This window comes from Phoxinus phoxinus, assembly GCF_949152265.1.
Source record: "Phoxinus phoxinus genome assembly, chromosome: 24".
Lineage (NCBI taxonomy): Eukaryota > Metazoa > Chordata > Actinopteri > Cypriniformes > Leuciscidae > Phoxinus > Phoxinus phoxinus.
Genome location: NC_136899.1, coordinates 26,749,013 through 26,765,213, shown reverse-complemented (window position 1 = coordinate 26,765,213; position 16,201 = coordinate 26,749,013). Strand labels below are relative to the sequence as shown.

At 42.5% G+C, this 16,201-nt stretch overlaps 2 protein-coding genes across 3 annotated transcripts in view; both read left to right on the top strand.

Moving 5' to 3' along the window:
• The window catches only part of LOC306992270 (uncharacterized protein), a 59,015-nt gene extending 48,142 nt beyond the window's left edge, over nt 1-10,873 (top strand). Inside the window, exons 19-29 of one of the 2 annotated variants that reach the window (XM_079600963.1) lie at nt 78-131; nt 734-787; nt 887-958; nt 2,313-2,348; nt 2,756-2,800; nt 4,936-4,968; nt 6,143-6,289; nt 6,531-6,585; nt 7,690-7,881; nt 7,979-8,056; nt 9,472-10,873. In XM_079600963.1, the coding sequence (XP_079457089.1) occupies nt 78-131; nt 734-787; nt 887-958; nt 2,313-2,348; nt 2,756-2,800; nt 4,936-4,968; nt 6,143-6,289; nt 6,531-6,585; nt 7,690-7,881; nt 7,979-8,056; nt 9,472-9,662 (957 nt within the window). In that variant the 3' untranslated portion in view covers nt 9,663-10,873. The remainder of the gene's footprint in view (nt 1-77; nt 132-733; nt 788-886; nt 959-2,312; nt 2,349-2,755; nt 2,801-4,935; nt 4,969-6,142; nt 6,290-6,530; nt 6,586-7,689; nt 7,882-7,978; nt 8,057-9,471) is intronic. The other variant, XM_079600962.1, reaches the window with a different exon arrangement.
• Nucleotides 10,874-11,001: 128 nt separating this feature from the next.
• On the top strand, nt 11,002-13,703 carry LOC306992755 (C-C chemokine receptor type 4-like). The gene is made up of 2 exons (XM_079601911.1): nt 11,002-11,106; nt 12,558-13,703. The coding sequence occupies exons 1-2, from the start codon at nt 11,104-11,106 to the stop codon at nt 13,569-13,571; spliced, it is 1,017 nt and encodes a 338-aa protein (XP_079458037.1). The 5' UTR covers nt 11,002-11,103; the 3' UTR covers nt 13,572-13,703.
• The last annotated feature ends 2,498 nt before the right edge of the window (nt 13,704-16,201 follow it).

Below are 16,201 nucleotides of genomic sequence, written 5' to 3'. Positions count from 1 at the left end.
CTGTGTGTTGTGTGTGATTATTGTGTTATCAGCCAGCTGGTGTTTAACTGTGTGTTGTGTGTGATTAAACCCTCCAGGGCGTGCCGGGGCCTTCAGGGGCTCCTGGAGCACACGGACCCCGCGGACTCAAGGTTCGTCCGATACTAACATCACCGCTAGCAATTATGCTAATACCTGGACTTGAAGCCGGTGGGAATAGCCACGCTGAGATTACATTTATTCCGTTCCTGGAATTGTGTGCCCTTATCAAATGGATTCTAGGAGAATCATTTTGAGGCAGAATTTCCTTTAATATTTACAGTGATTACTGGGCTTGTTATCTGGAAACAAATGGCTTCTTCTAGCTACGTTATAATGGAGAAATTGCTCGTGGCTTTGAGTGCATGAGATCCACCACAGCAAGCAATGTTGAGTTTAAAAGACGTCTAATAGCGTCCAAACACAGCCAGACGTCCAGGCGAAGACAAGGCAAAACTGTAATACACGCCTAACCAGAGCCCAAGATTAGACTAGTCATCAATTAGATAACAAAGAAATGAAACGAGTGAAGAAATGAAACCAAACTCCTGTAATCACTGTTGACTTTGCTTACATGATTGAATATCACACATCGCGCAAGTTATTTTTTGCAAAAATGACATGTAATCAAATTCAAGGTTATTTTGGCCAGACGTGTGTTACTGGTCTATAGTTAACACACACGGCTGCTGTGTGCTGGTGTGTGTGTGTTCAGGGTGCAGCGGGAGAAAAGGGCATTGCTGGAGATCCAGGTACGGCCGGTCAGAAGGTAAGAGTCTTCGGGTTCTGCATTTGCTCACGCCATCGCCGGCGTGCTGAGCGTCCAGAGCTGGACCGATGGGCTGAGGATGTCTTGTGACTCCCACAGGGTGACCAGGGTGAGCCCGGACCTCCAGGAGTCCACGGAGCGATGGGTCTTCATGGATATAAAGGACACAAGGTAAAGCCATGTCCCATCTCACGGCCAATCGGCGGATCTCACGAGCTGGCTAATTCACTGCCGGTCCACAAACACCATCAAACCTCCATAAACTATAGCTTTAGGTTTGGGGTTGATATGATTTTTAATGTTTGTCAAAGAGTCTCTTCTGCTCACCAAGGATGCGTTTATTTGATAAAAAATACAGTAAAAATAGTGAAATATTATTATAATGTAAATCATCAGTTTTCTATGTGAATATACAGTAAAGTGTAATTTATTCCTGTGATCAAAGCTGAGTTTATCATCATTACTCCAGTCTTCAGTGTCACATGATCGTCCAGAAATCAGTGTAATATGATGATCTGATGCTCAAGACACAGTTATGATTATCAGTGCTGAACACAGCTGTGCTGCTTCAGATTTCTGTGGAAACCGTCATACATTTAATTTTTCATGATTCTTTGATGAATAAAAGGTTAAAAGAACAGTAGAGAAGGAGATGCGTCACTTAAAATCCTGTTAGCCTCATTTAATGTGAATTTCTCTTACAGGGTCTGAATACTAGCATAGTCTTTAAGTCCAATATTTCATACAAGTTCGGACAATATATAGTATATATATTATGTATAACTGCGCTTTAGGACGTGGTAAACAATCTTGTACACTGTAAAAAAATATTTTCATGATTTGTTATCACAATGTGTGAGGATAACATACTATTTTGAGTTTCTGTTTATTAAACCATTTTTCTTCATTGTATTAACTCAAATTACTTTAAGCCAACAAGGTTACTTGTTTTTTTAAGTTAAACCAAAATGTTTTTTACAGTGTACGTGCTACCTTGTTCAGCTGAACCAGTTTAAGCCGGTCTGATCTGTTTTTTTCAAGCTCTGGTCATTCACATAAACCAGTTTGATCCAGCTCATGATTAGCTAGAAACCAGCTACCATTCAATATGTTTTACATGCATATTCATACATGCAGTATTAATTTAGATGATTATGGCGTACAGCTTATGAAAACCTTGAATATTCTAATTTTTGAATGTGGGGGTTTCATAAGCTGTAAGCCATAATCATCACAATTATTACAAATAAAGGCTTTAAATATCTCACTTTGCATGTAATAAGTCTATATAATATATTAGTTTCACCTTTTAAGTTGAATTACTGAAATAAATGAACTTTTGTACAATATTTAAATTGTTTGAGTTTCACCTGTAATGCAGTATTACGTTGTGTATGAGAGGTCGCAGTGCAGATCTAATGTACAGTAAGTCACTTTGGATAAAGTAATGACTGAATATGTTTGATATGCTCATTTAATTCAGTTCCTGACCCTATTCTCCTATTTCACTATTTCTGTTTTTCAGGGAGAGAGAGGAACATCGGGACCCAAAGGCGTTCAGGTATAGATCCCTCAACAGTTCCTGCACTTCTAATAAGTGCTTTTGTGCTAATGCTGTGTGTGATTTATCACAGCTGTGGTTTTAACACAAATTCAGATTAATCTCAAGGACTGGATTGAGTGTGACAGCAAAGTTGATCATTTAAAAGCCCTAAAACTGAGCGTATCAAATATAATATAATATAGCAGGCTAATATCTTTGGTTGCAGCTGCAGTGTAATGTGTGTACTTTACCGTAATCATCTCCGTAGGGAACATCAGCCTAAGTGTAGTTAGCTCAGTCTCTGTCAGTAAACGGGATGTGACACCGTCTTGTAAAGGTTATAAGAACCACCCGTTGATTTTGAATGCTAATATAACCTTTTAGAGATGGAGACCCTGCTGACACAGACCCGCTCTTATTCACAGGGGGAAAACGGCAGCAAAGGCTTTCCTGGGATTCCTGGCTTTTCCGTAAGTGTTAAAACACCTCATACACCACCAGGGGGCGCTCCTCTTATAGCCCTGCACTGCACTTATAGAACCGCATAGAACCTCATAGAACCTCATAGAACTTTATAGAACCTCATAGAACTTATAGAACCTCATAGAACCTCATAGAACTTTATAGAACCTCATATAACTTTATAGAACCTCATAGAACTTTATAGAATTGGACATTGGAATTGGAAATTATTTATTTGAAACCGGGACAATGCACAAATAAACATTAAACTTGTTAAACAGGAGAATATGTCTTGGGCCAGGTTATAGCAACATTTGCTAATTTCCACCTGTAGTCCCTGTATAACCTCATAGAACTTTATAGAACCTCATAGAACCTCATAGAACCTCATAGAACCTTATAGAACTTTATAGAACCTCATAGAACCTCATAGAACTCATAGAACTCATAGAACATCATAGAACCTTATAGAACTTTATAGAACCTCATAGAACCTCATATAACATATAACTTTATAGAACCTTATAGAACCTCATATAACTTATATAACTTTATAGAACCTTATAGCACTTATAGAACCTCTTAGAACCTTATAGAACTCATAGAACATCATAGAACCTTATAGCACTTATAGAACCTCTTAGAACCTCATAGAACTCATAGAACATCATAGAACCTTATAGAACTTTATAGAACCTCATAGAACCTCATATAACATATAACTTTATAGAACCTCATAGAACCTCATATAACTTTATAGAACCTCATAGAACCTCATATAACTTTATAGAACCTCATAGAACCTCATATAACTTATATAACTTTATAGAACCTTATAGCACTTATAGAACCTCTTAGAACCTTATAGAACCTCATATAATTTATTGAAACGTATAGAACTTATAGAACCTTATAGAACCTCATAGAACTTATATAACCTTATAAAACTTATAGAACATTATAGAACTTATAGAACGTTTGAAAGGATTAAGATATTCAGAGATTAAGAAGCGGATCAGATCAGTTGAATAGGAATGTCTGGAAGAGGATTTCACTGAACTGAAGTTCAAATGAATTCAAATAGCAGAGGATTTTTTGCAATATACATAATTACATCACAAACCTTCTGGAAAACCCAATACATATCACATCACCAAAACAAAGAAGTCAATTATTAAATCGCACACTTATACTGGTGTATTTCTTTGATTTCATTCATATTTGCATTATTTTTCTGCTTGCAACCTCATTTCATATACAATTCTAAATGATAAAGTAATTAATCGATGGCTTCAGTAGGACGTTTAATAATTACATTCATTTGTACACTCTTAGAAATCAAGGTTGGTAACACTTTACTTGAAGCGCTGTGCATAAGACTGACACGACACCTTCATAATCGTGACATAACACATGTCATGAATATGAAGGAGGTTTTATGCATGTTTATGACAACTGATATTAAAGCTGCAGTCCGTCGTTTTTCCTCTTTGTCGCCATCTCTGTTTGAAATCTGCAATTGCAGTTATTCGTGGAATTATTAACTGTGCGTGGGTAGTAAATGGGCATGACAGCGCGGATGAACACAATGTATTGAGGAGAACCTGTCGCTGCCGCGTCGCTGTGGATACTGTACTGTCATCAGCAATCTCAGAGTATACCTTTTGAAAGTGTATTACCAACATTAGAATTTTCATCGGAAAATCTGAGCAAGTAACATTCACTTTTGTTCTGACCAAATTCGGGGGGTGGGGGGAAGCGTTGCAGTAGCTATATCATGCTGAATAAATCTATAAATGTGTTAGTAGTGTGTGTTTCTAGCTTCTTCACGGCTTGCTTGTATGAACTTGTAGACAGCAGTGCGTCACACTTTATTTTACAGTGTCATTATTATATATATATTATTATAGTTACTGTAATACTATAAATGATGCATAATTACATGCAATTAACCCTAAACCAAACACTCATCCTAACCCTAAGTACATGTAGTTGATGAATATTACTCGGTACTTAAATATATAATTACACGGTAACAATGACACCTTAGAGTGAAGTGTAACCGAGTATTGTAGTTCGAATCTCTCTGTAAACTTCTGATTGTGAGATCCTCGGATCTGATCATGACGTTTCCTCTGAACAGGGTGAAGTCGGGCCGCGCGGAAGCAAAGGAGAGGTTTGTGGAGTCACACACTTCCCTCATTTACTGCATGATCTGCTCATCCAACGCTATCTCACGACCAATTCGTACGAATTTGTACGAGTGATTAAAAGGTGGCTAATTCGTACGAATTTGTACGACCTCACTCGTACGAATTTGTACGATTTGTCTAAACCCACGTGTTTAGGTTTAGGGGCGGGGTCAGGGGTAGGTCATTCGTATGAATTCATACGATTTTGGCAAATCGTAAAATATGTACGATTTAGCAAAAAACGGACAAATTCGTACGAGTGAGGTCGTATGAATTAGTACGAATTAGCCACCTCGTAAAATTCGTACGAATTGCCGTGAGATCGGGTTGGCTCATCTTACAGCTGATGCTCTATAGAGGAGGAATCATGTTCTCACAGCTCTCCAGCGCTGTGGAAACTAGAGCACGTTTCATACACGTTTAATATTTTATGCTTGTGGGAAAATCAGTTTCCAGACGTATATGCAAATCACTTTAAAATAATGCATTTTTCCTCCGGAGAGGTTTATTAAATATTTCCGTGGTGTGTGTTTACTCCGCACTAGAGCTGCACGGTGTGATTATGTGGACAAATATTGTGATTGTGATTTAATCTTTAACATTTCATATTTCTGCTTTTGACTGATTGTTTTTCAGTCTGCTTGAATATTGTGGAATATTATCAGCGTTGTTGTTGTTTACCAAAACTGAACTACTTTACATCAGGATGTTTACATTCACATTTAACACCAACTAACAATACACAATAATTCTAAAGCATGTATTCATCTTTGCTAATGTCAACATTTACTAATACATCATTAAAGTCAAATGTTATAATGTTGTATCTGTTAATACTACAATATAATAACTTCCTCATTGATTATATGCCAAATCAAATTTTTTTTTTTTACAATTTACAAGCAGAGTAGAGAGTATAGAGGCAGATTGTGTGTTTAATCCACCAGATCTGAACGCTGGGTTTTTAATAAAGCAACACATTAAACCGACAAAGTAACAAGGGCTATAAATACAAACAACTTAACAGATTTAGCCGGGGAGAATAATCAACGTAGAAAACTACAAAGAACTACAAACATGGCGGACGACAGGAAATAACACGCGCGGTCACACAGGACAGGCTGAGGACACGTGTTGATCATGTGATTAATCCACCAGAGGGGTGCGGTGGGCGAGGCCGGGGTCAGAGGTCACGACGGGCCGAAGGGAGACGTGGGTCACATCGGTGTGATCGGAGCGAGAGGATTCCCGGGACAGGACGGTTCTCCGGGACAACCCGGCGCTCCGGGATATCCAGGGAAGCCTGTGAGTATTCCAACATTTCTCACAACTAGCAATTAAAATCTCTGTTATAGCCACCAGCTTTTCCTTTCATATTAATAAACAAATGATAAACAAACCGCGGCATGTGCCGAGGCGATGATGTCAGGACGCATCACGAACGACACACGGCCTGAAGTCAACACTGTGTAACGGAGGTGCTCGGAAAGCTGTGTGTGTTTTCCACCGTCTGATGAGTGTGTGTGTGTGTGTGTGTGTGTTTCAGGGCAAGCCTCCCTCAGAGGAGCGTTTAATGAAACTCTGTGGAGACGTTCTGAGGAGTGAGTGTCTGACCTTCCTCAAGGTCGTTCTTCTCTCTGAACACACACACGCCGATACGGACGAGCCAATTAAAGCTGGCAGATAAAAGCACAGTTCGCCAGAGAGGAGCTTTTGTTACGGGAACTTGCTGAGCTATCACCGTTTTTACAGTTTGCTTTGAATTAAAGAGGCCAGTTATGGAAGCACTTTTCTGCAACATGAGGAAAAAATAACTATGCTTTGGTAAATCATAATTATGAGATAAAAAGTCGACATTATGACATGCCAAGTAAGTCATAATTATGAGGTTGGTTGAAAATTCGAAAATTATCATATCACAATTCTGATAAAAAGTCAGTTTCTCATAGTTCTGATAATTATGAGAAGTAAAAGTAATCATATTATGATAAAAAGTCAAAATGATGATGTCAAAATTATGAGATGAAAAGTCATAATTTGAAATAAAAAGTCAAAATGTTGGCATAAAAAGTAAAAACTATGACAAATACCAGTATACAAAATCATTATGAGATTTACATTCATAGTTATGAAAAGTATTGACCAATTATTGGTCAATTATGAATACCCAGACAAAAATGACAAAGGAAAAATGATGACATAAAGATCTGAAATTATGAAATACTAAGTCACAATTATGAGATCAAAAAGTCTATTTTTTTTAGATAAAATTCATAATTTTTACCTTTTTTATGTTTTTTTTCATTTCAACTTTTTAATGTCATAATAATAATGACTTTATGTCATAATTTCATTTTAATATGTCATAATCAAGTTTTTCTTACATAACTTCGACCTTTTTATGTCATAATTATGACAAATCATTTGTTTTGTTTTTTTGGCTTTTTAAAACACAACATGCATGCATGAATCCCTTAAAGTGCAATAAGATGCATCTGAATATAGATAGATGCCGACTCTAAATGCCTTTTCTGTGGACGAAATATCACTGGAGGAAGTTATTATGTGTTTTCATATAGTAGAGGTAAAGTCCAGTGTGTGTGTGTGTGTGTGTGTGTGTGTGTGTGCGTGTGTGTGTGTGTGTGTGTGTGTGTGAGTGTGTGTGTGTGTGTGTGTGTGTGTGTGTGTGTGTGTGTGTTCCTCAGTGGAGCTGGCCCGGCTCCTGCAGGCGATGGGCCCTCAGCGCTGTGAGCCCTGCGAGGGCATTAAAGGGCCCCCGGGACACCCCGGAGCTCCAGGGCCCAAGGGCTCCAGCGGGTCCCCAGGCTATCCCGGCACACACGGGGCTCAGGGATACTCAGGGCCCCCGGGGGTCCAGGGGCCGCCAGGGGTCAAAGGTGACGAGATCTCCGGCTATAACACACCCAAATCATCTAAATGACTTTGGTTTTGGGTTTGTATTTTAAGTGCATGATATATTTGTCACTGTTTCAGGGGACATGGGCCCTCGGGGATTTAAGGGCACTAAAGGAGAGAGCAGACTGGGATACCCAGGCCCCCCCGGAGACACGGGTACACTCACATTTTTACATGACTATGACACAACACTGCAGGTCATCTCGGGCTATTTGGCTTTTCATAACATGTTGTCTCAGAGAAAACATCCAAAAATACAGTTAAGTGCTTAATTTATGTAATTAAATAAAAATTCATATTTATTTGTATAGCACTTTTCAGAATACACTGTTTACAGTACAGCACTGTACACTACAGAAACATGAGTGGCTGCGTTTCCCGAAGTCTTCTTAACACTACATCTACACCTTACGCTGCACCTTCTCTAACACGTGTTTCCCGAAGCGTTCTTAGTTAAGAGTATCTTCTGTAACTCATGCGTTCGTAAGGTTGGTCTGCACCACTCTTAGCTTTACCTCATCACTGGTAACATTGGCCACCACTGCAAAAACATCTTTACATCCCAGTATACCAATATAGTTCTGAAGTTAATACACACAGTGTTCAATAGGCTAATTCAAGTGTTTTCATGCACAGAATACAACTGTAATTACACTGATTGTTGTTAGCTTTTTAATTATAATAACCAAAGGTACATCAGCTGGCAAACCGTCAGTCAGTAAAGGCTTGGAGTGTATTTAAAGGGAATGATTGCTCAAACTATAGCAGCGATACAGCGGATAGTTGTGCTAAAGTAAAGCCGGCGCCCGCGGAGCCGTTCAAGGGCCAGTGAAAGCATATAATGTCCCTATTCAGACGCTGAGTTTCTCATGAGGTCGTAGCGTATTTTAAACATCTACAGGGTTAGTCTGTGATTTTAATGCCGTCTGAATCCAGAATGTCAGTGTTTTTCTCCACCTCCGGCCGACTCTCCTGTTCTATGACAAACACCAGCGTCTGAATCTCTGAGTTTACAAGAAGAGATCACTTCAAACTTCACGGTTTAAATCGTTTTTGACCACTGCCGAGCACCAGCAATGGTACATGGTCTTTGGTTTCTGTCTGTTGACAGTATTTTCTGATTTATATAAAAAGAGAACGTTAGCTCTAATATATCAACAAAATGACACAAGAATTTTGAATCTGGCTTTACTCAGTGTTCAGATTTCTGTTCTGGAAATGTATGCAAATGAGTGGATATTTAATGAATGTTTTTTAGTGACTGAAGCACTTTGGGCAACAGCTGTTGCATTAAATGTGCTATATTCATAAATGAAATGAAATAATTAAATAATACCTAATTTGCATATTTAAACATTATTCATAAAACTTGTCATACAAATATTTTTTTTGCAATTCATAATGTTATCAAACAATTGGTGATATCTATTAGTTTAATTGTTTTAATCACATTTCCCTCAAAACGCACGTCTGCATACGTACACACTCTCTCTGGCACACATGATAGGCAGTGTATGGGAATGAGTCTTGTGTAACTGTCCGCTTGTGTGTTCCCTCAACATCCTCCTCAGGGGTCCAGGGTCCTCGCGGCAGTGACGGCGTGGGTGTTCCGGGTCCTCCGGGAATAACGGGGAAATCCGGGACTCCAGGCGGTCCAGGGAAACCGGGCCCTCAGGGGCCGAGCGGCGTGTGTGACATGTCCATCTGCTACCAATCCTATAACCTCAGGGACCAGCACTACAGGAAAGGGCCTGAGTTCTGACACACACACACACACACACACACACACACACGCTCAGCTCTCGGACCGCCACAGTAAATCCAGAGGAATCTGCAGAGTGGCGTCGCACTGCGATGCTGCAATGAAACATAAGTGGCCTTTAGATGAATAATACTGACATTTATAGATTTATAGATTTATAAACCTGCCTTTCAGTGCACAACGGGTTTCATGAACACCATTAACACATGGTCATAAGGTCATTTGTGGAATAATACTGCAAGTGGATAGATATTAAAATGTCATAAACATAGCAATTAACATTAATATGTATCACCATTACTTATGAATATTAAGTATAAAGTAAATGGATATTTTGTTGCCAAACCAGGGACTTTTGCACCATGATCTGAGGAGCAAACATGAAAACCATTAGACTGTTGCTCATGTGATGCGAGGGAAGATCAGGAATAAACGGCTTTATTATTAAGATGCATTTAAAATAATGAGGACAGTTTCTGTTTGCTTTTGACAAAAGTCTTGATTTTCCTGAAAATATTGTTATTGGATCGTTTGTTTTAAAGACACAACAGCCATCATCATTCCACATTTCATTAAATTAATAATTGTAGTTTAAATAGCTGACTATTAGTTTATATTATTTACATATTTGCATACTTTTTATATTATCTATACACTGCCTGAAGGGACGGTAATGCACACAAAACTCATTGATTATTATTTCATTAAATAAAAGGAATACGACCCATTAAATCACAACTATTTATTCCATTTTGTGTGTTCCAGAACTCCTGAGTTTCTCTTCTGGCAGTGAAATATTTAAGATGTGTAAGGTATGAGATACAAATTTGAGAGATTAATTATTTTAAGTATTTTAAATTAATTTGTGAATCCATGCAAACTGCTCATTACATAAGTATTTTTCCAGTGAAATCTTTCATTGTTCAACATTTTTGCTCTTTCTAAATTGATATATGATAATGTTTCCGCTTGTATAATCGTTTACTCTAACATTAACATCTGATCTGTTGTTTTGTGCACCCGCTGAAGGATAACTTCTTAAGATGAGATTCTGTAAAAGCATTTGTATCCTGGAGTGTTGTGTGTGTGTGTGTGTGTGTAAAAGCTGCAGGGATTCTGGGAAATTCCTACATGTGCAAGTCTAATGTGTCTTTGGAAAATCTCTCTGATTTGCTGAGAATGGCTTTGTTGAAATAAAAGCTAACACACACATGTCGGTGGATCTGTGGTTTCATGACAACGGTCTTGTGTGATGTTGTGAGTACATGTATTGAGCAATTCTGATGTCATTATAAAAAGGAAGGGTGGATCATATGGGAGATATGATTCAGATTTTGCAACACACACACACACACACACGCACACACACACACACATGCACATCACTGTTCCTGCTCGTCTCTGTTGGTGAACTGGCCAGAAAAACAGTGAAGAGTGTGTTATGGTGAGTGTAACATTCATAATTTGATTGATTTATCAGGAACACTTTATAATAATGGTCTGTTATTAATAAGTAACTATGCAGGAAGTAATGCAGGACTAATGAGTGGTTCACAGTAACACTTCAGCTGCTATTAACTAGTGTCACATTTAGTAGATAATTCCTTATTATGTAATCAATAATTACTTAATGGTATTGGCCATTAATACACTCTAAAAAATGCTGGGTTGTTTTAACCCAATTTTGGGTCAAATATGAACAAACCCAGCCGTTGGGTTAAATTTTTAAAGTACATTTTTAACCCAACATTTGGGGTTTGTCCATATTTGACCCAAAATTGGGTTGAAACAACCCAGCATTTTTTAGTGTGTACTCAAATGCTAGGTACTATAAAACATATTTCTGACTTTATAATAATGTCCAGATCACTGAAGTCATGAAGAGTGACCGGTACTTGAGTAATTACTGATGCATTTTATGACCACGCTGAGCGTAAAAAAAGACACGTTAATGTTGAGATTAGTATTTAATTAGTAATTCTTTATAATTTGTCAATTACCGAGTTCTTAATGAGGCCAATCTCATTATTGATGACCTAATAAAGAACTATCTTAGTCCTAGATTCGGTATTATTTATTGATTAGTTAAGCCCATATTAGTTAATAGTAGCTGAAGTGTTAACTTTCTAATTAGTCCTGCATTATTTAATTTTTAATGCTTTATTTCAACATTCAGTTCACAATGTGAAACAACAAAATTAGAACACAATAATAATTATTAAGAATAACAAAAATATAAAGAATAGTAAAAGAAAACACTTCACCAACACCATTGCACAAAAAGAGAGAACTAGACAGTAAAATAAACAAGAATGGGGGAAAAAAAGAAAGGACATTCATTAAATTAAAATAACTTTATAAAATAACTAATTGTGTGCAAATTGTACATGTTCTGAGTGCTTTTGGGTTAATTAAGTATACTAATTTTATAATAATAATTATGAAATAATAATTTTCCTCTATTATTAATATTATTATTAATTATTTAATTATAATTAGTACTATTTAACTGATTAACAATGTCTTTTTTATCTTTCTTTTTTATCGTGCATATATATATATCGTCTTTTAATACGTTTAATTGTATTTTACAGAGTTGTTTACAAGTTCTATTATTGTTGTAATGTTTTACCCAAAGGGACTGCCGATAAAAACTAGTTGTTGGACTAATTTGGGTACATTTACATTCATAAATGTTGATTAATGTACACTGTCCCTTTTATAAATAAATAAATAAATGAAACCGTAATCAAGTAACGTTTTATCTCGTGTAAGAATACCAAAAACATAGGTTTGCTTTAGTCCTGCATAGTTACTTATGAATGACGGACGGTTATTATGAAGTGTTCCTGGTTCCTCCGGTCGTCCACTGTAATAGCCCGTGTGATCCTGCAGATGGCGCGAGTGACCAGCGCGACGGAAGCGTCCACTGACACACTGGACCACATCTACGAGGAGTACGAGGACTACACGGCCATCACTGGATACGTGTGCAACACCGTCGACATCAACGACTTCGCCAAACACTTCCTGCCCCCGTTCTACTACATCATCTTCATCCTCAGCATTCTGGGAAACGGAGTCGTTCTGCTCGTCATGTACAAGTTCGAGAAGCTGAACACGGTCACCAATATCTTCCTCCTCAACCTGGTGTCGTCCAACATCGTCTTCACGCTCACGCTGCCGTTCCAGGCCGTGCACCACTCGGACCAGTGGATCTTCGGGGAGGCGGTGTGTAAGCTGGTGAGCAGCGCGGACAGCCTCGGCTTCTACAGCTCCATCCTCTTCCTGACGCTCATGGCGTTCGACCGGTACCTGGCCGTCGTGCACTGTGTGGCCGCTAGCAGACAGCGCAGAACCCGCTACGCCGTGGCTTTATCTTCAGTGGTCTGGAGCATTAGCCTTCTCGCTAGCCTCGACCCCTTCGTGCATTTCACCGTGGAAGAGTATCCGAAGTACGGGTTTGTGTGCGAGGACGCGAGCGAATCCCGGTGGAAAGTCTTCGGCCTCTACAAGCAGTTCGTCCTGTTCTTCATCTTCCCGCTGAGCGTGTTCATCTACTGCTACTTCAGGATCACGCTAACAGTGCTGGCCACGCGGATGATCGGGAAGCACCGCACCGTACGCCTCATCTTCGTGATAGTGCTGATGTTTTTCTGCTTCTGGAGCCCGTACAACATCATCCTCATGATCAACGAGACCCGCGATCCTCGCGAGTGTGACAGTGTGCTTCCGTACGCCGAGTACGTCACCGGGAACATCGCCCGCCTCTACTTCTGCATCAACCCCGTGCTCTACACCTTCCTGGGGAGAAAGTTCCAGAACCATGTTCGAGGAGCGCTGAAGAATCAGGTGTCGTGTTTATCGAGCCAGACTATGCTCAGCGGGAGCAGCAGAACGCTAGCGTGAGACAGGGATCGCTACACTGGGAAAACACACGCTGCTTTTACTCTACACGCCTCGGGAGAAAAAAGTGCAATGAACTAAAGAGTTGATGATGTTGATCGATGTATACGTAATTCATCATTGTCATTTCATTCATATTCAGAGACTTGTGTTTCACTTTTTACTGATTTGTTTTGAGGTGTCATAATTCAGGTGTCATTGTTACAGAGTAATTATATATTTAAGTACTGAGCAATATCCATAAACAAAATGTACTTACTACAGGGTTAGGGTTTGGTTAGTTGGATGTAATTATGCAAAATTTACTGTTATTACTACGGTACATGTAACATATGTAACAAGGACACTGTAAAATAAAGTGTTACCCTGATTTGTGTGTGTGTGTGAGTGTGTGCGTGAAATAGTTGGTCAAACTAGTTGATAAACTAAACTATGAAAACTTGTTTCTTCCATGGAATAAAACATATCTAAAGGGTAATTTTGTCTTTTTATCGAACAATTCTGACTTTTCTTATCAGAGTTGCACGTTTCTTGCAACTTGGAAACTCGGAATTAAAAGAACACTTTTGGGGCAGTGGGCAGTGGGGCAGTGCGGCAGTGGGGCAGTGGGGCAGTGAGGCAGTGGGGCAGTGGGGCAGTGAGACAGTGGGGCAGTGAGACAGTGGGGCAGTGGGGCAGTGGGGCAGTGAGGCAGTGGGGCAGTGAGGCAGTGGGGCAGTGGGGCAGTGGGGCAGTGAGGTAGTGGGGCAGTGAGACAGTGGGGCAGTGGGGCAGTGGGGCAGTGAGGTAGTGGGGCAGTGAGACAGTGGGGCAGTGGGGCAGTGGGGCAGTGAGGCAGTGGGGCAGTGAGACAGTGGGGCAGTGGGGCAGTGGGGCAGTGAGGCAGTGGGGCAGTGAGGCAGTGGGGCAGTGGGGCAGTGGGGCAGTGAGGCAGTGGGGCAGTGAGGTAGTGGGGCAGTGGGGCAGTGAGGCAGTGGGGCAGTGGGGCAGTGGGGCAGTGAGGCAGTGAGGCAGTGGGGCAGTGAGGTAGTGAGGCAGTGGGGCAGTGAGGTAGTGGGGCAGTGGGGCAGTGAGGCAGTGAGGCAGTGGGGCAGTGAGGTAGTGGGGCAGTGAGGCAGTGGGGCAGTGGGGCAGTGAGGCAGTGGGGCAGTGGGGCAGTGAGGCAGTGGGGCAGTGGGGCAGTGAGGCAGTGGGGCAGTGAGGCAGTGGGGCAGTGGGGCAGTGAGGTAGTGAGGCAGTGGGGCAGTGAGGTAGTGGGGCAGTGGGGCAGTGAGGCAGTGGGGCAGTGAGGTAGTGGGGCAGTGGGGCAGTGAGGCAGTGGGGCAGTGAGGCAGTGAGGCAGTGGGGCAGTGAGGTAGTGGGGCAGTGGGGCAGTGGGGCAGTGGGGCAGTGAGGCAGTGGGGCAGTGAGGCAGTGAGGCAGTGGGGCAGTGAGACAGTGGGGCAGTGGGGCAGTGGGGCAGTGAGGCAGTGGGGCAGTGAGGCAGTGGGGCAGTGGGGCAGTGAGGCAGTGAGGCAGTGGGGCAGTGAGGTAGTGGGGCAGTGGGGCAGTGGGGCAGTGAGGCAGTGGGGCAGTGAGGCAGTGGGGCAGTGAGACAGTGGGGCAGTGGGGCAGTGGGGCAGTGAGGCAGTGGGGCAGTGGGGCAGTGAGGCAGTGAGGCAGTGGGGCAGTGAGGTAGTGGGGCAGTGGGGCAGTGAGGCAGTGGGGCAGTGGGGCAGTGAGGCAGTGGGGCAGTGAGGTAGTGGGGCAGTGGGGCAGTGGGGCAGTGAGGCAGTGGGGCAGTGAGGCAGTGGGGCAGTGGGGCAGTGAGGCAGTGAGGCAGTGGGGCAGTGAGGTAGTGGGGCAGTGGGGCAGTGGGGCAGTGAGGCAGTGGGGCAGTGAGGCAGTGGGGCAGTGAGGTAGTGGGGCAGTGGGGCAGTGAGGCAGTGGGGCAGTGAGGCAGTGGGGCAGTGGGGCAGTGGGGCAGTGAGGCAGTGAGGCAGTGGGGCAGTGAGGTAGTGGGGCAGTGGGGCAGTGGGGCAGTGGGGCAGTGAGGCAGTGGGGCAGTGAGGCAGTGGGGCAGTGGGGCAGTGAGGCAGTGGGGCAGTGAGGCAGTGGGGCAGTGAGGTAGTGGGGCAGTGGGGCAGTGAGGCAGTGGGGCAGTGAGGCAGTGGGGCAGTGAGGTAGTGGGGCAGTGGGGCAGTGGGGCAGTGGGGCAGTGAGGCAGTGGGGCAGTGAGGCAGTGGGGCAGTGGGGCAGTGAGGCAGTGGGGCAGTGAGGTAGTGGGGCAGTGGGGCAGTGAGGCAGTGGGGCAGTGAGGCAGTGGGGCAGTGAGGCAGTGGGGCAGTGGGGCAGTGGGGCAGTGGGGCAGTGAGGTAGTGGGGCAGTGAGGCAGTGGGGCAGTGAGGTAGTGGGGCAGTGGGGCAGTGGGGCAGTGAGGCAGTGGGGCAGTGAGGCAGTGGGGCAGTGGGGCAGTGAGGCAGTGAGGCAGTGGGGCAGTGAGGTAGTGGGGCAGTGGGGCAGTGGGGCAGTGAGGCAGTGGGGCAGTGAGGCAGTGGGGCAGTGGGGCAGTGAGGCAGTGGGGCAGTGAGGTAGTGGGGCAGTGAGGCAGTGGGGCAGTGAGGCAGTGGGGCAGTGGGGCAGTGAGGCAGTGG